The sequence below is a fragment of the Rutilus rutilus genome (assembly GCF_951802725.1).
Source record: "Rutilus rutilus genome assembly, chromosome: 7".
Taxonomy (NCBI): domain Eukaryota; kingdom Metazoa; phylum Chordata; class Actinopteri; order Cypriniformes; family Leuciscidae; genus Rutilus; species Rutilus rutilus.
Window position 1 is genome coordinate 27,842,562 of NC_140221.1, and position 23,732 is coordinate 27,866,293.

The 23,732-nt window shown below is 37.7% G+C and overlaps 1 protein-coding gene across 5 annotated transcripts in view; it reads left to right on the forward strand.

The window, feature by feature from the left end:
* The window catches only part of dab2ipb (DAB2 interacting protein b), a 163,274-nt gene that overhangs the window by 106,284 nt on the left and 33,258 nt on the right, over positions 1-23,732 (forward strand). For 3 of the 5 annotated variants that reach the window (XM_084413787.1, XM_084413789.1, XM_084413788.1), the window contains 3 exons: positions 20,231-20,384; positions 20,998-21,096; positions 23,008-23,562. In XM_084413787.1, coding sequence (XP_084269913.1) covers positions 20,231-20,384; positions 20,998-21,096; positions 23,008-23,562 — 808 coding nt within the window. Of the gene's footprint in view, positions 1-881; positions 1,159-9,155; positions 9,304-20,230; positions 20,385-20,997; positions 21,097-23,007; positions 23,563-23,732 lie in introns of those variants that run through there. The other 2 variants (XM_084413790.1, XM_084413791.1) reach the window with 2 other exon arrangements.

The following is a 23,732-nucleotide window of genomic DNA, read 5'->3' on the forward strand; positions in this document are numbered from 1 at the left end:
TTTATATTACATTATTATTTTCAAGTATGCATTGTAATTTTGTGTACTTCTGTGTTCAGTATAGCCTACACTACTATTCAACAGTTTTTGGTCAGTACGTTTTTTTTTTAAGAAATTAATACTTGATCAAAAGTGACAGTAAATCATCAAATTAGAATGACCTCTGAATGATCATGTGACACTGAAGACTGGAGTAATGATGCTGAAACAATTACAGCTTTACAGTCACAAGAATACATTATATTTTAAACAAAATGATGTATTAAAAACATATAATATATTAAAATAGGAAGCAGTCATTTTATTTTTAATCAAATAAATGTTGCCTTGGTGAGCATAAGTCACTTTCAAAACGTATTAAAACATTATTCGTACCAATCCCAAACCTTTAAATGGTAAGTGTGTGTATATATATAGTCTTCATTCTACAAACTGTTAGCCAAGAGATGGAAATAAAAATTCTAGAGCAGGCTTAGACCTGCTGTAGACAGACTGTTTGCATGCTGATTTCTGAGCTTAAGTCTGGAAGAACGGTTGACAAAGCCAGGGCTGCTAATGAAATTGGCCGTTTTATTTAGTATCGGAGAAAATGTTGTTTTTGCTGATTATATGCTGTGTACCCTGTCACAGCCATCTGTGAGTATTGATTTGAGATGAAAGGGAGTGATCTGACTAACAAAGACACGCAAATGAGATTCTTATTTTTGTGCATGTCTAGTTTTGTCTGTGGGGGAGAGTGAAACCATTTATACGAGCACACACACATACAAACTCTGACAGAGAGATACAGAGAGCAGAGGAAGTAGGACAGTGTATATGTAAGGAAAGTGAGGATGAGAGACAAGGAGAGCACAAGAGGGCAGTAGAGAGAGAGAAAGAGTGAATGTGGGGTGAAAAAAAAGGCTGAAAGAGAGAGAGAGAGAGAGAGAGAGAGAGATTTTTCTCCGCCTTCCCCAGAAAACAACCGGCAGCGGTTGGGCTGCTCAGTGCTGACTGAGTGAGAGAGAGAAGCAGGGAGAGGGAAGCGCTCGGCGCCGGAAAACAGAAAAATGGAGCTGTGAGAACTGCCCAACAGATCCCTTCACCTTCAGGGTTATCTCCTGTCCTCCCTCGTTCTCTCCGGTGTGTGACTGCTGCGCTGAATTCACATGATGACTGGTGAGTGATCAGTCTGATCCTCGTCTTTGGCTCGGACTGTTTTCATGTTGTTCTCACAGATATAATGTGATAGAAGTCTCTCACACACACATGCTGTGGTCTGGGACTGTTTTGTAATGTATTTGTTAGTTATTGTTTCTAACAGTGTCTATGATAATGGGGGATGTTGGTCACATTAGATGTTCTGGGTCACTGGACTCATGTGGTTAAATTCTGATGCCATTTTAGAGTTACTGTGGCCAGCAGCAACACATCTGCATTGTGATTTTTTAAATAGCTGCATCTGATTAAATTAAGCTTCAATTTAAAGTTTATTTATGTGATGGAGGGTGTGTCATTCTTGTGGTAATTAAAATGATTCGTTGAGGATGACTCCTGTTCATCGCTTGCTGCCTGTCACTTGTGGTTGTTTTTTTTGTGTGTTTTTTTGACCTGAGGTTATGAACTTCTTTCAACCTGTCAGCTTGTGTATGTGTGTGTCTGTAATTATATTTCAGTTGAACAGCTGCTCTCATTCATAACAATGAGACATATTTTACACCTGTTCATCCACAATCTCCCTCCCTCCCTGGATTTATAGATTGATGATTAATGATTTATTAACTTCTGCATATCATGTAAGTGAAATGTAAAGTGAAATTGAATATAACCTATAGAAAGTGAAGTGGAGCTTCTTCTACCTAGTCTGACCCTAAAAATGACTGTCATTGGTGGAGCCTACTAGGGATGCACGATATACCGGTCACCATATCGGTATCGGACAATATATGTTCATTTTTCATGTTATCGTTATCAACCCAATAAGAAATTTTGGCCGATATATTAAAGCTGATAAATAATGGATTATTTCCTTCAGCTGATACACTTCAGATGCGCACTGTTTGCCATTATGGTTTTTAATTGCTTGAAATATGATTGGAATCACTTCAAAAAAGGTAACAGTTAAGTGCAACATGTGCATCGCAAGTCTGTCATATAGGCTATATAAAATTATAATGAGAACATCATTATAATTGTGTGCTTGGGACATGGATTTAATGGTGAGGCTTTTTTTTTGTAATCAGGCTCTCAAAAATTATCAAAAAAAATTGATTTAGATTTATCGGCCAATGAATCGGTTATCGGCTTTCAAATATAACGAATTATTGGTTATCGGTATCGGACAAAATTTTCATATCGGTGCATCCCTAGAGCCTACAGTAGCTGACTGTCCTACGGTCATGGAAAACCTGGAAATATCAGGGAATTTTTTTTCATTTCTCATTCAACTCAAGCCCTTTATGTGTAGAATTTATACAGCTTATGGCAACATGCATTGCACACAGATGGAAAAAAGTGAGAGTTCCTGTAGTATAGCAGAGAATGTGTGAGGGAAGATACATTTATTTACCTCTAAACTGAGGAGAGAGAAATTAATAGATGGTGTGAAAAAGAGGGATGAATGAGAGGAGAGTTTCTCCTCAGTACCAGCTGTTGTTCGACATCTCATCAGCTGTGCTGGAATGGAAAATTAAAGACAGATAACGTTTGATTGGAGGATATAAAAAGACAATGAAAAAAAAAAACTCAAAAATATTTTCTAAACTGGCAATACATTCTGCAAATCGAGGCCATCTCTCTTTCTCCCTGCCTCGTTTTCTCTCAGTCGCTCTCTAATTGCACTGTCATGACCAATCTCTCTGGTCTATTGATTTGTTGTGCGCCGCTGAGGTGCGTCTGCTCCCCTGGTCTCCTGGAACATGAGGAGGTTGGTATAGGGCATCATCTCCTCAGGAGAGGGTCACCTCAGAATGCTCTACCTGACCAGAGCGTCTCAGAGGTGAATGTTTCCGAGAGTCGGATCAGTATAAGAATATAAACTTACAATGGGCAGAAATGCTTCATGTTAACTGCTGGCATAGAAAGCCAGTTTATTTTGTCTGATCTGTGTAGCATGTGGGACACACTCCGAGTGGAATGCTACCATATTTGTAAGTGTTATGCATCAAGATAAATATGGAGGAATCTTATCGAGACATTTTAGAACTGTTATTCCTGTCCTACAAGGCAGGAATGAATGCGGCCAGGAATGACAAACAAGTTGAGGGAAAAAAAGAAGATGAGAAATGCCCCCAGTTTAAAATCATCCATGATATATATATTTTTTTTTTCTGTAAGAAAAGCTCCCGCAGGCATTCTTTCCTGAAATGTCTGCTAGTTAAAATAATAAATAGTCGTCTTATCAGTTGTCCAGCTGGAGTCTGAGGTGAGTCAGCAGCAGATCTTACCAGAAAACTACTCTTATTTCAATGCATTTATCTGCAGCTTTTTCATAGGGACAGTCCAAGAAACACATTTGTCGATTTATTTGTGATGTGCTGACAGTAACTGGCAGATTGTCACAGTCCTTCACATTGTGTCTTGTCCCGACATGAATAAAATATGTTTGTGCTGTGAATGTAGAGCTTTTCTCTACAGCTGTGCTGCTTCTCCAATGTTTTTTCTGAGACCCAGATATTCCAATGGACATCAAGTGGTGACCCAACACTGTGCTGAAGATGTTTATCACTCCTGGACAGAAACATAAAAAGAAACATAACATTTATTAATATTACCATAAAATGTATTGGCACATCAATATTCAAAATTATTAACATTAAACAGACTGAATAGAAAATAGTCAAAGTCTTTATTATAAAGTATTATAAAAGTATTTTAATGCATTCATTTTGCTTTGTGATGCACCTTATAATGCATTGTATGGTCACATGCAATACTTATGTTATGCCTTTAGAAAGTATAATTCATTAAAACATGACAAACAACCAATTTCAGATGTAAAAAGGAATCTGCGAATTTTATAATGCATTTCAACTTTGGTTAGTTACAATTATTTATGAAAAGGTGTAATGCATTATAATGTACATTATGAATACCTTTATAATGAATTATAGAGGCTTTAAGTAAAGTGCTATCAAAATGTGTCACAATCTGTCTATGCTGGCATATGTGTAATTTGGCTAGTGTCTACAAAGTGGCAGATGAATATTTTGTGCCAAAACATCAACAACAAAAACAACAGATATGGGAGGCGTTTCCTCTTTCTTTTTAAATGTCTATATGCATATTTATTTGGCTACCCTAACTATGCACAATTATATGGTTAGTTGCACGTTATTATATAAATTTAGCATCATTGTTTTTCCCTGCTGTCTAACAGACCTGTGACCCATTTTTTGACCCATCAGTTGAGATCCATTTACAGTGCTGTCACAGGAACTCATGCCACAAACGACCAGCTTCCAGTGGAATATTCACTCTAGTTCATCAATAAACCAATCACTCGCACCTCTGGGAATGGATGTCGTTGCATGTATTGTCCTGTATGATTGTCCCAGCATGTGTATGGGCATGTGTATGTGTGTATACGTGTGTTTTCTCATGTTATCTTCTCTTTTGGCCTAGAGTGTGGGTAAGCGGCTTTGCCTGGCAGGTAGATAGAGGGATGGATGGATGGAAAAGGGAGGGGGAGTGAGGGATGAGAGATGAATAGATGGACGGACGGCGTAGTTAGTGGCCTGGCTTGGGCAGGGTGGCCGACTATGGTTATGTAACTTTTAAATCGCACATATGAAAGAGAGAGAGAGAGGAGACAAATACAGAGGAATTAAGCATGCTGTACAATAACTCTTTTTATGTCTTAATCTGTTTCAGTTTAATGTGTTTTATTGGCATGGCAAAAAAAAAAAAAAAAGTATACCAAAGCAATAACTTAGCTGCATGTAGAGGAAAAATGGAGTTAACCCTTTCACACGTAAGTTTAAAATATTCTGGCTGACCCCCCAGCGTGAGTTTTTCAAGGCGACCGTTATTTAGAATGTGCCACTTTATGGTTTCCATGGTGACGCGTCATTGCTTGTCACGTGACACACCGCAGCAACAACAGAGCTGAATGAATGATGATCTGCTTTTATGTCATTTTTCCTTTTTTATTCAAAATATTCACAAATTTGTTAGATATGGCATGAAATATCTGATATTCTGATTGTCAAATATATGCAAGTGGAAGTGTTTTGTTGTTTAAACACCTTTATAACAATCGCGTTAGTTGAGCTGTATGCGCGATGGGCGCCGCCATGTTAGTTTGCGCCGCAGACGCAGTTCAGAGAATCGGATCTGTTGGATTTACCCGAAATACATAAAAGTAAGTGGCTGGTGTACTGGGAGAAGAATAGAGTAAACTTTAAAGTTACTTACACAATGAGTATCTGATATGAGTAAAACGTGTCTAATTATAATGGAAAGGATTATTATTGCCTCTTCCTTTGACATCAGTGTGTATTTTACAAACTCTAAATGTATTTTTTATTTTTTTGTACTTATATGTCTGAAACCTAAAATAAACATTATGTGGTTGAAAACACTGAAAAGTTGTGATATATGACAGTTCTGAGCGCGCCTGTCTCTGGCTCAGCGCCAGCCAACGCGCGAAAGCACATTTGAATTTAGCAGTTGATCACGTCATGCACTAACCGTTCTAATCACACCAGTGTGATCGTACGCTCCAGGGACCAGCCTAGACTGATCACACCAGTGTGATCGTACGCTCCAGGGACCAGCCTAGACTGATCACACCGGTGTGATCGTACGTGCAAAAGGGATTAATATTTGCAGTGAAATTACACTGGCCACAATGTACAGCTATTTGCACTCTAAAGGCCCATTCACACCAAGAACATAACTATAACTATTTTGGCATGTGCTGCAATTTTGTTTGCTGCAAGCTTTTTATAGCAGGATTGAATCTGATTGGCTGTCAATGTTTTTGTCATTCAGCAGCTGGAATTAAAATCATTCTGAAAGTGATTCTTACGATATCGTTTCATTGTGCCGTTATCATTATAGTTGTGGTGAGGACTTTTCTATTTTTATATATTTAGAATGATTTTTAGAACTATATCTTTATCGTTATACAGTAGTTATCGTCCTTGGTGTGAACGGGCCTTAATAGTGTGGTGAAACAAGAAGAAGGTACAAATAATAAAATTTGGATGTCAGAAAGTGGCCTGGACTATACAGCATGTGCATTAATATTTGATATTGGAATCTAGATGTTAAGATTATACACTGGTAATATTATACATTTATAATAGTATATTATTCAGTAAATATTTTATAATAAATGATACTAAATTATATCCAATTATCTTATATCCAATTTTATAACATGTTACACAATTTGCATTTTATTTAGTATGTTAGTATTTAGACTGGAGTGCAAATAGTATGTATCACTATTTACACGGGTAAAGGTGTGGTAGAAAAAAAGGTACATTGTCCACTTCCGATTATGTAAAATAGTGTAGTGATTCAGAATAGTCCAGCATCCTTTTGGTCAACGCTGTAAATTCATGTTTCACCCTTACGCAAAGTTCTCGGTTACCTGGATTCCTATTGAAATTTCTGGATTTCACTGAGCACCAGTAAATGTGACCATATCTTCATTGCAAAAGATAATCTCACTCACTAATATCTGATCACTCAATGACCCTCATGTCTTTTCTTCACGCTGCAGTTCATCAGCGTTCTGGTGTCAAACACAGTAAATGAACAGACACTGTGCACATTGTTTCAGCTGATGGCCCTCACAAACCATGTATATCAATATATGGGCCTCTACAGAAGCCACTCTTCTGTCTTCATTCAAAAAAGCAGGATGGATGAACCATCTCGTTGTCATGTCTGTTCTCTCAATAATTCATGTTCTTGTTGAAGGTCATTGAGGACTTTATGCTTCAACCTCACCACATCCTGCTTTTTTATCCTTCTCTCCCTCTCTCTCCCTCTCTCTCCCGCTCCCTCCCTCTCTCTCTCTCTCTCTCTCTCTCTCTCTCTCTCTCTCTCTCTCTCATTTGTATGTTTTCATGGGCATGAAAGAGCTTGCCTGGAATGTTTCCTTTCCAAGGTTGCATGTTTGTGCATGTTCTTTGTTTTCATCCATTGAAAAAGTATATTTCAGAGAAAAGTGTTTTAGGAAAGAAACAAATTGCTTAAGAGTGCAAAAATAGCCTTGTTCGATTTCACATGAATTTGACACTGCATGCAAACACATTTATGCATGCACACACTTGAATGATTCACATTAACAAGAGAAAATAGTGACATATTTTAATTTAAACATATCTATTCCAACTACAGTCATGTTGTATTATTTTAACTTAACATTAACATGCAAATGTAAAAAAGGAGACAGATAATCAGATAAGTGATTCTTTATATAGTTATTTTAGATGTAAATGAGACACTAAGAGGATTTTCCAGTCTGTGTAGTTGTATGAAGCAAAAAATGAAGACCAGTGTCATAGATTTATGTTCCATAATCTCTTTTAGTTTGGCAAGTCATTGAGCGTGTGTGTGTGTGTGTGTGTGTGTGTGTGTGTGTGTGTGTGTGTGTGTGTGTGTGTGTGTGTGTGTGTGTGTGTGTGTGTGTGTGTGTGTGTGTGTGTGTGTGTGTGTGTGTGTGTTTGAAACAAGGAAGTGGCTAGCCCATAACAACCTTTGGGTTAGCCTTTAACCAGATGCCCAGTAAACACCAAAGGCTCAACTGTTTGCTTGTGATAAGACAAAGGCGTGTGTGTATGTGTGTGATATTGCTTTATACAGACCGGATTTGTTCAGGCCAAGGCTAATTTGTTTGCTGTTTAGCACATTTAGCCCATTTCTCTTGAGAATGGCATGTCTTCCCTCAGTCTGTCATTATGTTGAATTTTCCCAGCGTTTTCCATCCTGGCACCAACTGCATCTTTATTTCCTTTTTATATGCATATGAAGAGGCTGGCATCCATCGCCTATGTTTCTCTGCCATGATATAACTGTGAAATTGTCCATTTGGCCCATGTGTTAATGTTAGATGCAAGGGCAGGAAATCGTGTGTAAAGTGTTTGCATGAAAGCTGAATCATATCCTCCCTCTTTCACTTTATACAAAATGGACTAAAAATAAAATGATAGGGAGGTTAGTTTTTCCACTACCTAGTCATTCAAAATCCTGATGGAAGCATTGGTCTGTTGCAGGGGTGTTCAATGGGGGTCTACGGTGGTACTCCAGAGGATCCGCCAATTATTGTTTGATCTCAAAATAATTGTGAAAAATCCAAAGAATACATACATACACAAATAAGATGCATAATAAGATACAAAGGTCATTTCAACTATGCAACAAAAAAAAGTTTTACTCTCCATCCCACATTAAAATGTATTGAGTAAAATTAAAATGTGCAAATGTCTCAACGTTATTTTAATGGTGTTGCATCAATGCAAAATATGTAAATATTTGCTCTGCTCTGTTTTCCACCAAGGGTTCCTTGGCTTAAAAAAGATTGAATACCCCTGGGCTATTGTGTTTGTGCAAACTGAAACACCTGATAGTTATGAAACTAATATATAACTAGTACCAGTTGACCTGTTTGTAAGTGTGTGTGAGCGCCTTATAGTGCACGTTTGGATGACCTTTTGACTCCCTCTAACATTATTTTGTCTTGCGGTGATTCCCCACCTCTTGTTCCGCATATTTTAGTCTTGATGTCATGTCCTTTCTTGCTAGGCACACAAAAATAGATCAGAGAATGTTTTTATGTCCTGCCCCTTCCTTTTACTTTCTATCGCAAATCTATGACACAATAAAAAATACACAATAAAGTGTTTTCCAGCTGATTACTGCATGTATAGATCATTATCAACATGTAATTTGTGTGCATATTTATAGCTAATAAATCATACTGTAGCTAATTAATCAACTGCATCATTTGGGATATAACAATTGAACGCTGTTAATGACCGATTTAATCTAGAAAATGTGTCTAATTAGAAACTACGGCCAATGAAAGAGGCATGAAAACATTGGAAAGTTCAAATGTTATGGAGTTTGATGTGGGAAAGGGAGCGCTATCTGTTTAAATGGGGCGTGTGAGTGAGGAGGTGTGTTATCAGTTATCCCATGGGAAGTTCCCTCTCCAGCACGCGGCACAAAAGCCAAAGATCCCACAGAATACCTTTCAACAGTCCATGAAGCCAAGCGCGAATTCAGATCGGAATCAGAGAAATGCACAGACATAGCAGTACTTGGCAATAGAACGGACTGATCGAGCGGGGTTTCCTCGCATTCAGTGTAAGTGAATCTATCTATTCTTCATGCTTCAGATCTAAGCTTGTTTTGAACACTCACTTCAGTTGACATTTAATAGTGATGTCCATTGTGATCATGTTTTATGAAATTAAATATTTGAATGGTTTTGAAATTAATTTTATCAGAAGGTTTATAGCTCATTTTAACAGCTTTATTTTTGTTTTCGTATATAGTCACCTTTGTTCGCCTTGTTTTTTAAGCATAAAATGTTTTTTTAAAGTGCACTTTAAGGGGTGACTAGGAAAGAGTTAAGTTTTTGCTTCTTCAGAAAGAGCGTCTTTATAAACTGCTTATGTTCGATAAAGAAAAAAGATTTGAAACCTGCAATATCTTCCTTATCAAACTGTCATTTACTCTAATGCGAATTGTGCGTTCTTCACGTGGGGACGTGAACATGCTTGCATTACTTGCATTGCTTTCACTTTCATTGAGATGTACTATACAGTACAACAAACACTGACTCATATGCGTGCGTGCATGTCATTCCATCCCCATTCAGCGAGTTTTAAAAGTTGAAGAAAGCTTTTAAAAATATGAACAATGTCTTTGTTGTTTTTCTCTCTTTTTTTGTCTGTCTCTGACCTCAAACTATTTTAGACAGCAAAGTATTAAAGGTTGGGGGAACCAAATGTGATAGTTTTGGAATTAATCAATGAAAACCATATTGATGAACCACTGATGTGAATATTGCTCTCCAGTGTCCTTTCACTGTCCTTGTTGTTTAGGGTCAGTGTTCAACTGTCTATTGAACAGATTTGCTGCTTAACGATGTATGAACTGTCCAAATGATAGCTATAAACGGAATAGATTTATCAAATTTTCTTTTTTCATCTTCGCTAAATGTGATGATTTCCAGTGCCTTTTTGGGGGCTAAAATTGTACCTGTCGGCTAGTTGCCATGGAAACATTCACCTTTTCAAAGTTGCTGTCCATTCGCCAAACCCAAGCAACGGAAGAGCCTATAGTACAGTGATCTCTCTCTCTCTCTCTCTCTCTCTCTCTCTCGCTCTAAATGGGAAGAGTGATGACAGCAAAGCCTCAGGCTGCATGATTAATCATATACTGCATTAATCGACAGTGATTTTGGCCATAGCAGTATATGCAATGATTAAAGGCTGTTTTTAATGTATTCAATGTAATGAAAGCTGCATCAAACCAGTTACTTCTGATGTATCTTGGTTTTTTCGTCAGATGACATGGCTGATGCTGAACTGTGAACGTGAAGTTTTTGTTCAGTTGGATTTCTTTGGACATTGAGGTTTCAATGCTTGATAAAAAAAAAAAAGTATTACATTTGTTTTGGACAAAAAAAAAAATCTTTCTAATTTTATTAGAATAAACATCAAAATTGATATTATTGCATACACTATTATTAATTTGTTGTTTTTATTTATTTATTTATTTGCTATTTTATTTTACCTTTTTTTTTTTCTAATTTTATTCCATGCTATATTATGAACAATAGCTTTTTTTTGTCGTTAGCACTTAGAAAAATTGTAGCATACCCTACCACATACTCTATTGTAGTTTATTAATTACTCACTGTACACCGACAAATCTGTTACATCGACAACCCTTATGCCATCTCTGTCCCAGTCAGTAACAGTTGTCAGTCTGTAAGCTGTGTTGTCACTGTTAGCAGTGACCTCACATAACTTATGTGTCTATCAGACCAGAGAAATGTCTCCATAGTGAGTGTAGAGACGTTTACATGTGTGTTTGTATGGTCCCATTTCAGTCTCCAGCCACCCTGCTAAATGTGTTTGTGTGCTGGTGACCTTAACTTTTCATTTCAATGTGAGCTTCATACACCCACACTCCATGCATTTGAAAAGAGCCTGTGATGTGCACTCAGAAAGGCTGAATTGTGTGTATCAAGCAGTGTGTATAAGAGCTGTGATGGCCTGTGTGTTTGGGAGCATGTCCCTGCACATCTTCCTGTTTTTCTTTCTCCTCCCGTTTCTTTCATGTCCAGGTTCAAGGTTGCTTTGATTTGTGAACTGTATTTTGTAGTAAGTGGTTCTATCCTTGCTATGGGTCACCGTGACAGTACGATGAGTGCAGGGGCTGAAGAATTTATTGATGGATGGAAATGTGCTAAAGTTAATTTGTTCAGGGTTGTAGCAAATGTAATACATTTCCACATTCTGCATCCCTGAACAGTACAAATGTATCACCATCATGCTTGCAATTAGAGATGGATCTTTAGTGGATTTTCTTAAAATGTCTTCAGTGGATCAACTGGGCTTTATAGATGGATTAGCTTAGCTTCTGTTTTTAGTGTCTACAAAACTATAGCCCTAAGGTTTCAACTAATTTCCCCCCAAAAATAACTTGGCGCAACAGTAAAAGCCCCACCCAACTTATCTACTGTGGAGTCAGTGTAGAGAAATACAATGTTTTGTCATGAAACTCTCGATGGCACAGGCCAATAGGTCATTTAACCTGTTCGTAATCACATTGTTATCTATAGGGCACATCTTATTGGTTCCTGCTCTATCAGTAGCCAATGACCCAGCTCAACCTTCAAATACTTGGGTAGCATTTTCCTTAGCAGTGCAGCGTGCTTTCAGACACCCCTCACACCTTCCCCAGCTCCACCTGTATAGATCTGCTATGGGTAATTCATGTGCGCTAATTGTACAGCAGCAGCAGCATGTCTTACTTGCTCACAGCAGCGTGACGTGTATGAATTGGCAGTAGCAAGTCCCGTACTTGCTCTGCATCAGCAGCAATAACCTACAGTAGCAGTAGAAATAAAAGCAGCAGCGTAGCGGATCCATCCCGCCAAGACCAAAACATACAACATTGTCATACCCATTACCATGCCAAACACTCGTTTTTTTGGAAGAATACAGCCTATTTCAAAAGATATAATCAAGGATTATATGGCAAACATGAACCTATTCATACAAAGATATTTACTAAGATATATGCACAATATATCAGTGCTATATTGGTTATCAGCCAATGTTAGAGATTGTTTTAAGTGTATCAATTCATACTTATTTCCCCTATTTTTTAAATTGATAACCTCAGGATAATCTTCATTAACACTTTGCATTATAATAGTGTGATGCCTAAATGGATTATATATTTTTTTGGTTATATATTTAGACAAAATAATATGAATGTATAATATTGGTATTTTATATATTTGTAACATTGTTATATTGGCCAATTATCGGTAATCAGCCATAATAAGCAGCTTATTATTATTTTTAATAATAATTTTGTAATATCAGGGCATCACTGCTAGCTAAGTATTTTTGTTTAATGCACATGTGCAGTAATTATTATTGTAGAAAATACATTTTATATATTTTTGCAAGTGTCTTTTAAAGTGTGAGTTGTTGTTTTTTTGTTCCAAGCTTTTGTGGTATTATTGATGAAGGATTGTTTTAGATTTATTATTGATTTTGTTTCATTGTGTAGAACCATCAAGATGTTAAGTGACTTGGCATCACAGACTCTAATTTGACAAATGCGTTAGTCTTCTGAATCTAGTGTTCAGCCGAAAGCAGGAGATCTTACTTGACTGGTCAGAGTGTGAACTCTTTTCACACACTCACTGAGAAGATGCCAGCGGATTGCCATCTTTTTTTCTCATGGGCTATAAATCCTTTGTCAAATTTAGAGAACAAGACAAGTGGCTCTCTCCTGGTTTTCTCTTTTATAAAACGCTACATATTGATTTTACGTATGGTATTGCTGAGTGACCTCATTGCGTGTTTTTGTTGTTTAGCCGTGGGTTGCTATGTTTCTCTCCCTGATTTGGATTCAGATTTTAATCGCATAGTCTGTTCTGTCTGTTGTCTGCTTACGTACCAGACAGAACAGTGCAGGAATATTATCCACTGATGCTGCTTGGAGAAAATGTTTAAATTTAGAAAATATGCATTTAATCGTGTTTAATTGTCATTCACTATATAGTTTAAGCCTATTTTGTGTTGAATTTATGCTGCTGTTACAAAAACTTTATTTTGTTAAATCATTGTTTTCAGTGTCAAAATGATATCATCGTTGGGTAATCATTTCCTAAAATATGTCTTCCTAAAAAAAAAAAGTGTTAATAAAACCATCAAGAAACCAAAATCAATAAATTCCTTAGCATTCTGATACCTATTATACCAAATATAGTTTAAGTCTGTAGCACTGAGAGCATTTCATCTTCGTTTCTTCTATCAGTCTCTCAGTTCAAAACATGTATTTATAGAAAATCTCTCTCTTTTTCTCCTTTCTCACTCTTATGTGCTGTCACAGCAATTAAAAGAGCCATTTGCAATATGTCTTTATATTTATCTATCATGAGTTTTTCATGTTTATTTTCAGATTGAAACATCTTTGGTGTATTTCATTGATTTTTTTTTTTTTTTTTTTTTGACAAAAAATGAAGCAGTCTGAGTGAAAAAGAAGAACAGAAAAGGAGGGATAGAGGGTGAAGTGTGACTTATATCTGGTGCAGTGTCTGAAATATTTACAGAGACAGAGATATACAGAGCACTGTGAAGACAGGAAGTGTGTGCGCAGGGGATGAATCGGGGAATTCTTGGGAAGAAGGGGATTCTGGGTAAATGTGGGGAATAAAATAGGTAAATGAGAAAGGAAACATGGCAAAATGTAATGAAAAGGATTCTTTTTTTAGGGACAGACAGTTCAGTCGCTTCTCAGCAGACTGGATATGTGTGCTGCTCTGTTTGAGGTGATAAGTAGGCTATATTGGAGGTGAGCTGTTCACGGTTCAGTTTTTGCGTTAATACCTCCCCACCTCGAAAACACACACACGGTCCCTTTCATTGGTAGGAGATGCATAACATGAAAGAACTTGTAACACATGCCATTAAGCATGCACACCACATCACTGAGCGCACTAACATCACACTAACAGGATAAAATACATTCTCTCTTTCACACACACACAGCGAACACAGTTAGAGTGAATATATTATCATTCATACGGTGTCGTTCATTGCCTCCAATGCTGACATTAACATTCATTCTGCTAGACTGATGTGACGGTTAACCTTCTAGAGACACACTCCTTGTGGAGTAGTGGGTGTGTTTCCATGTGTCGGTGTCCTACATCCATCTCTTTATTAGTTTCACTTGCCTTTAAATCAGTTGTATTTCGACACATAGACACCCAAGGACGAGTAAACACACACACATTCCACACAGGGTACACCTCGGCACGATCCTCTTGTCTGAACATGTCCTTTTCCTCTCTTAGGCTCACCTCTAACTCCCCGAATGCACTTCTCTCTGAGATCTGATTTGCCCAGTGGCAATATTTAGATGATCCAGAATGTGCTGTCACATCATATTAGTACTATTATAAGGTCCATTTCTTGGGTGTCCTTAAAAAGCATTATTTATAAGATTTGATATGATTATTTATAAGAACTCGGGATAGCACTAATAATGTGGTTTTCATGCATAACGCGTGACATCCATGCATGCAGGCATGAATGTAACCAATCACATAATTTGCTAAACCTATTTTGCATTGTCTTGCTGTTTTTAGGGTAGATGCCATACTTAAATTGGCACGGATAAAAATGATACTCCTCTTAAAGGGTACGGACTGAACTGTCAAGTAATGTTCGTTTGGCTGCCTGGGGCTCGAGGATATAGAGCGACCAACTTTTTTTAGCAAGCATAGATTATGCGTGACACGGTCTCAATTTGCGGGACGCATGAATTGGGCTTCAAACGCTGTGCGCGCACGCGCTACGCGGGACGGGTGGTCACCCTAGGTACGGTGTGTACTTTCCGTACTAAAAGTGGCACTGAACAGAATTGCAATCAGTGGTTATACTTTATTTCAACAGTCCATTTTAGACATTTTACTAACTATAAGTAACTTTGCCACTACATGTCAACTAACTTTATTTTGATGCTCCACAACAGACAGTGTTGGCAGATATTAAGCGGACAGTCTATTAATACTCTAATAATGAAAGTTAGTTGACATGTAGTTGCAAAGTTACTTTTGTTTAGTAAATGCCTAAAGTGGACATGTCAACATTTGCTCAACCAATGCTGTGTGGCTATTTTTTATCTATAAATAAATGAAAGAGGGTATGTTTGAAATGTATTTGTCATTATTTTTGAAATTCTGTTTGGTACTACTAGTGCTGCAAAGTACACACTTCAGTTTTAAGTTTTATAAAAAAATATATATATAAACCATGTTTTTGGAGGGTTTTTAAAAATGTTTTTTAGAAAGTTATGGGCAGGGTACAAAACAATAGCCTGGCTAACGTCAGACCTCGTCTCATTGAGACGTGGTCTGGGAACCACATGTTCATTTTCTCGTATTTGAGGCGTGGTTTACGAATGCCCAGAGCCGTTTATTGGGCGCTACGAATGTCTATCAAATGCGCCTGTTCGTAGCTCATAGCCAATCGTTTCAGTTATACCAGATGACGTATGTAGAGCGACAGAAATTCGACGAGGAAGAAGACGATGGGTCAGAGATTTATGTGTACACGATGGCGTTCAGCGACTATTGCCGTTTGTGCAAGACAAACATGAGGGTAGAAGGTATATATGGACACTCTATAGACATGTTTTTATCGAAAAAACCATTATGAAATGGTTTAATGCCAAAAGTTGCTCTTTTTTCAAAATAAACTTGCGTTCTAAACTACTTAGAACACTATCTAAGGCTGCATCGAAAGGTAACTTCGCGTCTGCTGCCATGTTGGATCCATAGATATAAACAAACTGCTTCGGTGTGTCGCACAGACGTCGTCATCATCTTGCTGCTCCCTCCCTGTTCTGTGATTGGTCCCCTCGCTGAGGCGAAAATCTGGTCCATAGTGTCCAGGCTGCCTAGCAGCGTGAATAAAATCGCGCTTCGCGCAAGGCAGCATGGGGATAACAAAACAATACAACCTAACCTACTGAAAGCTCTACATCTATCCCTCTCAGTCTCATTTTCATTTTGCATCATATTAAATATGGACTCTACCCTGACTGGTGGGTAATTTAAATTTGTACAGACTGTTCTGTAATCAATTATTAATTTCTACAATGTAAAAAAATATTTTCATGATTTATCACAATTTATTTTTATTTTGTCAAATCAACTTAGATCATTTATATCTAATAATATAACATAATATTTTGAGTTTCTGTTGATTGAACCAATCTCCTTCATTGTATGAACTCTTTTTTTTTTTTCTTTTTTTTTATGAACTTAATGTTATGGCAACCAGGTTACTTTAAGTTAAACTTACAATATTTTTTTTTACACTGTACTTAGAGAATTTGCATAGCCCTTCATACCCAGGAGATGAATTATTGTTTCATTTTACATAGAAAGCATGCATTATTTATTTTTATCATCTGAGAAAAAGAAGGATCAGCTTTAGTCCATGGAAAGTGCTGAACTGCTCTCTCTTTGTTTCTGTGGCACTTGATCTCCCAAACTTGCTAACCAGAAAAAGAGCTTCTGGGGTATTTTCAGTCCTGATCCCTGGTCTTGAAGAGCTGATATTAAGTCCTAATCAAGAAAACTGTCTTTTTCATTCAGAAACCAGAAGCTCATCTTTACAGAACATTATTTTGATGTTGAAAGTTTCATATCCAGTAACTAAGTGATTGACAATTGTTCAGATGAACCCTCATCTGCTATTTCTTTCAAACATCCTTTCGCCGAAGCTTTTTGACAGCTATCCCCAGTACTTCCTGTCAGTGTCATCCCATCAATGTTTCCTTGTCAGGAAAATTGATGTTGGTTTCACCCCATTCTGGAACTCAACCTGTCGTTTGGACTGCTAGTTTGATACTCTTTCTCTTCAACGCCGCTTCAAGCACGGATCAATCCCAAAATCCCCTTTGCTCCAATTACTCTCAGAGTCCTCTGCTTCATTTCACCTCAGCCAATCAGAAATAAAACAGTTTGTACACACACACACACACGTTTTGCTCTCTGAAGCCTCAGTGGTTAAGAGACAAGGCTGGTCTCGGGAGTATAGTCTTACCTCTGAAGATCTTTGTGGAAGAAAGAATTAAATTAAAATAAAGGAGAGGGGGAAGGGAGGTAAAGAAAGGGTTCAGGGTAATAGAGAACTGTAAATAATTTATGAGAAACACACAGCGACAAACAGTTGATGATGATTGTTTATGGAGAGATATGTGGGTTGCTTCCTATCAGGGTTATTTGTCTCCCTATGTGGGGGAAATATGGGTTTCTGTCAAGAAATTGACATCTACCATCAGCATCACCTTTGTGAAGAGATCATACATCGCCCATGTGTGTTAGTTAATATACACTGAACTGATTGAAAAGGAAAGTGCACTCAAAAATGAAAATTGTCATTCATTCATCCTCATTTCATTCTAATTCTATATTATTTTTTCTTTTCTTTTTTAAACACAAAATGAGATGTTAAACAGATTGTCCAAGCTTCTCTTTTTTTTCATACAGGAGAAGTATGGAGCACATGCAAATTTTTCCTGCATGCAAAAACATAGAAGAGCAAGCTGTGATGACCGATTCACAATCAAATGCTGGATATTTTTAATGAGTCACGAAAACACAGAAAAAGCCTTGAAATCATTCATAAGTTATCTATTTTAATAAGATTCTTACTTATAACGTATATATATACACGTTATAGTATGTAAATCATATTTATACAACAAATACAGTATGTAAATACTATATTTAAATAATTATATAATAAAATATATGATACAAATATAATTAATAAAATAATGTATGTAAATAATATTATGTCCTAAAATAAATGAATAAAGTCATCTAAAAAACCTTCAAGTATTATACAAAAACTTTCCAACAGCATCTCCAGTTGCAACAAATGTATACTAAACACAGCTAGAAAAGTAAATTCGTTTTAGTCTGAATTCTGAAACCTTACTGAACCTACTAAACATTCATCACAGCCAGATGCACAGCAACCCAATTTTTAGGGGGTATGCTGCACAACAACATGGGGGTATGTAAATAATGACAGAATTTTCATTTTTGTGTGAAGTATTCCTTGGAGATCAGAAGATGAAGAGTGTTCTGTGCACATCTCTCTCCGGCTGACATGAAGGGATGAGTAGTGGAACTGTTCCCAGATCAGATCTGCTTTGTAGCAAGCACTAATTAACGTCAGTTCAGACCAACACAGGCTTCATCAGATGAGATCTCCCACTCTAATTACAGCGGTAAACATGTTGGATTTTCCAATGATATGCTTGCTGTCTCCCATCACTGTTTATTATGGATGCGAAACGTGTTGAATTGATGTGACACGAGTGGTATTGGCATTTTAAATGGCTTCATCCTTCACACCTGCATGCAAGCACTCACAACTTTCTGATCTGGTATGTTATTTTCGGACTTTTGTCTTCGTGCCTTAACAGATATTGAAAAGTATGGCTGAGATTTTATAAACTCTGTTTTAGATTATTAGGAGGTAATTAGCTGTTTGAATAAGGCACTAATTATCTTGTCAGAGCACTAATCAGTTTCTGTGAGCGTTAACACTAACCGACAGCTCAGTTAATGACACCTGTAGTGATCAAAGCGTAGAAACACTGCTCAAACAGCACATGCCTGTGTTCATTTATATGCCTTGATGAGTAATTAATGCCATTATGCATTATATATGTCTCATAAATGTGTAGAGCATGTTTTAAGGACTCAATGTTGATTTCTTTTCTTTTTTCTGGCCTTGTCGTTCACTTTTTTTTCACAAAAGAAAATAATTATGTATCTACTTTAATCTTATTTTTAGCCAAAATCTGTTTAAAATATGCTTTATTATTCAACAGAAAAAAATTATTTATTCTTTATATATATATATACTGTATATAAAAAGAGCTTTTCAATTTGTTTCATTAGATTATTGTCTTTTTTAAAGTCTGTGGCTGTTTGATTTCTGTTTATTGTTAAAAAAAATGAGCTTATGCAAGTTAGTTGCAATTTACTTGTCATACATGTTAGGGTAAAGTATAAGGTGTGATGTTGATCGTAATTTTTATTGCAAAATCGTAAGATTTATTTCCAATGAAATAGGAGTGAGACGATAGAACATTCTCTATATTATTGCTGTTGTCTTCACACTTTGGAAACTTAAACTACATTGTGAGACTCAAACATCTATTATTCTTTGACCCCCATATCTGCTGTGTCCTGGGGCCAGTTGCATAAACATATGTTAAGAACTAGTTTAATTATTAGAAGTAGTCTTACTTTTCCAAGTCAAATGATACCAATTTACCTTATGTAACTGACTTTAAAAAGTTATGAGCAGTCAGTCTTGAAGAAAAAATTTGATGACTAACTTTTAAAGGGATACTTTGGGCGCTGCGTCATATCATTACGCCTGCTGCACCCATGGTACGGCAGCAAAGTTTCTTGATTATTACGCAGGAATGAGAGTATAGTTCATAGCCATATCAGCCTAGAAAATCGCAACTTTTCATTTTCCGTCGGTCTTAGTACACGATGTAACTACAGAAGAGTCAAGTTTTAAATAGGAAAAATATCAAAACTCTTTGGTCATTTTTTTGAGAGAGATGCTAATGGTCCTGTCCGATTCAATGATCTATGCTAAGCTATGCTAAAAGTGGTACCGCCAGACCCGGAGATCGGCTGAATGGATTCGAAAACGGTAAAACTCAACTGTTTAACTCTGGGGGAGTTGTAAAATGAGCCTATTTCCAAAAAAAGTGGAGTATCCCTTTAAGACTAGTCCAGGCAGTTTATGCAACTGCCCACTGTATGTCTTTGTAAGGGTGCCTGTTGTCTTATTACACCTGCTAATAACACTTGATTTGCAGGCAGTTGCCATAAACCCATTAGATGATCTGTCTTGTTTTCAAGATAATTGAAAAGCTTGAGCGAGACACCTGTGTCACTGGTTGGTGTGTGTTTCTGTCTCAGGTCTCATCTGATGCCCAGGCTGAAGGAGTCGCGCTCTCACGAGTCTTTGCTCAGTCCCAGCAGTGCAGTAGAAGCTCTGGACCTCAGCATGGAGGAGGAGGTCTTCATTAAACCAGTGCACAGCTCCATCCTCGGCCAAGATTACTGCTTCGAGGTATAGACGCCTCTTTCACTCACTTTGCATAATACACAAACTAATTCACTGATGCGATCTCTCATGAGCCTTAGTACGTTCATTTAAATTCAACATTACAGTATGTCGTCATTCATAAGACAATGTTTCCTAACCAGGGGTGTGTTTCCCAAAAGCATCATTAGCCAACTATGATCCCAAGTTCCTTTGAACTATATTGGTAAGGACATACCCTGCAACCATATATTGGCTTTTGGAAACACACCCCGGACAAGTTTCCAGCGAAAAAGTAATCTTGGACTAGGTAAAAAATATTGATTTCCAATTAATCGTAATTTTAATTGAATGGTTCCAGCATCGATTTTAAAATACCTGTGTGCTTTCTATTTGACTATTTGATTAGCTTGTGATGCCTTGTTACACTTGTGTGATTGTCTATATCCAGCTTTCTTAACTCTGTTTTTAAATGCTGCATTTGTGCTGAGACTATCAGTCAGTTAATGTAGTTCAGTTTTGCATTTTGTTTCTTTTCACATGACATTAAAGCATGGCACAGGTTTGCTTTTGTTGCAAGCAAGCTGGAAGCCATGAGATTTCTGCAGTAAGCTGACAAGTAATAGCCCCTTTTTTCCAGGTGAGCACCTCCACAGGTAGCAAGTGCTTTTCTTGTCGTTCGTCTGCAGAAAGAGACAAATGGATGGAGAACCTGCGACGAGCCATCCACCCTAATAAGGTGAACTTGCCTAACTGCACCACCACTTGTGTATCAGCATAAGGCAAATATCATACCTAAAGCAGATGCTCTGATTTTTAGTGAAAAAAATGCAACTCAATGCAAAGAAAGAAGTAAAATCAAATAATGTTTCTGTATCTGTAAGAGTGATGAAATTCAGGGCAGTTTCTTTCTCTCTCTTTGATATAAGCACATGAGACTCAGAGGAGAAACTGCAAAACATATGGCTGCTTTGAACATGCCAAAAAAACAAAAAAAACATAGGACAGCTCATTTCACCAATCACTGATTAAGCAAATTAATGATTAATTAGATTGGGGGGAAATTCAAGCGCAAACTTCAAGTTATATTTTGCCTTCTTCACAGCTTGCCTGAGGATGTGTTTAATGTCTCCCCATCGTTCAGTCTTACATTTTAATTACTCAGTGGGTTTCTGAGGTGAACACTAGAGCCAGGCTTTAGAGAGCTTTGCAGTGAACAGATGATGCTTTCAGACAGATGTTGATGCTGTTGTAGTGTGGAGATGATCATAGCCTAGGCATTAGCTGCTGCGGCAGAGGCGCATTTCTGTCTGCCTAATTAGTTCATTATCTGTGATGAGGGCACACAATGGAGCACCTCAATACTGAGATGCAAAATCAATTGCCTTAGTGGGTGTTTATTTGTGTGGGAATATCCATGAGCACTCGAGCCCTACACAATGCCCAGTGCCCTCAGTACAATCAACTGATGTTATAGAGCACTTCATCAGTCAGGCCTTAAAGGGTTAGTTCACTCAAAAATGGAAATTGTGCCATTATTTACTTAGCTTCATGCTGTTTGGCAATTTTGAAGAATCGTTATCCAGCCTAGGGCTGCAGGATTAATCGAAACAAAACTGAAAACTGTGATATGGCTCAATGCGATTATAAAAGGCTGCGATTTAATTAAGTAAATGTATGTTTCACAGTGAAACGCGGCACTGTGTTCTTTTACAAGCGAGCGGCCTAGTTTATCAGAGCAGATCGGTTCACTGATAATGCTGCTCCAAATAAACTCATCTCTGCATGCATCGGCTCTAAGGTTGAGTGGTTTATAAGGTGCATTTGGGAATGTAACATGCTACAACCATCTTCACAAACTTGTAATGAGAAGTGCTTATGAACTGGCTGTTGTCAACAAAATAAGAGCCCTGTTGTTTTCTGCCAGAATATTAGCTTGATTTTTTTCTAATATACATGATTTATTTCATAGTAAAATATTTCAATTGTAATATTTCCTATTTTGTTTAATATAAAAAAAATTATAGTCATATTGATATTATATAATCACAAAATGTTTGCCCCAGTAGTGGTCAGGGACAAGACTTACTGTATGCCGCTGGTGAACGAGGGCTTTAGTCTTTTCAGTTTAGTGATTCACGATGGTCTGTGGCCTCAGAAATAACTGTGACATTTAGTTTTATTCTGATCTCATCCTCCATTGCCTCCTATGTTATAAGAGGATGGAGGGATACCTATAAGTTAACCTCTATTATATTACAACAAAAGCTTACACTTATACAGCGCGATGCAGGTCAACTTTATGGCCGTCCCTCGTATATTAAACCACATGACTTCACACTGGAAAGACTATTCTATTAAAAAGGCCAGTGAATGACATTAACTGCTGAGTGATGTCACACATTATTTACAGCACCATCATGCTATCTTTATGGGAAGGACATGAAGTGATCTAAAATAAAGGGCCTTTTAATTCCCAGCCAAGGGTGGGTGATCTGAAGCAGAGGGTATTTAATCACTGAGCCGAAAAGCACGTCATCTCTAAATCACTGACCCTGTTAGATGCCACACTGATGCGGTAATAATCCGCTACAGCCTTGGCAAGGCAGCCTAACAATCCACTAACCTCACAATGCCCTTCCGTCTCTAGGACAACAGTCGTCGGGTTGAGAATACACTGCGGCTGTGGATCATCGAAGCAAAAGACCTTCCGGCCAAGAAAAAGTACTTCTGCGAGCTCTGCCTGGACGACGGCCTCTATGCCCGTACAACCTGCAAACTGAAGACGGATAATGTCTTCTGGGGTGAACACTTTGAGTTCAATAACCTCCCTACGGTCCAGAACATCACTGTCCATCTATATAGAGACTCTGACAAGAAGAAGAAAAAGGACAAGAATAACTATGTGGGGCTGGTGAGCATTCCAGCGGTGACTGTCACGAGCAGGCAGCTGGTGGAGAAATGGTACCCGGTTAGCCAACCCAATCCAGGTAAAGGGAAAACAGCTGGTCCTATGGTCCGCATCAAGGCCCGGTACCAAAGCATGAACATCTTGCCCATGGAGCTCTACAAAGAGTTTGCAGAGTACACCACCAACAACTACATGCTGCTCTGCTCTGTGCTGGAGCCGGTCATCAGCGTCAAGAACAAAGAAGAGATGGCCTGTGCCCTGGTGCACATCCTGCAGAGCACCGGGAAAGCAAAGGTAATGTGAAGGCTCAGACATTTTGTCAATTAGCCAAGGGGTTTTCCACCTGTGGTCCAGGGAAGTGCTAAAGGGTCTGTGGAAAGCTAAATAAAAATTGCAGGGTTCATACCTACAACCTTTTGGTTTCATCTTTAGATGTTTAACCATCACAGACTGAAATACATGAC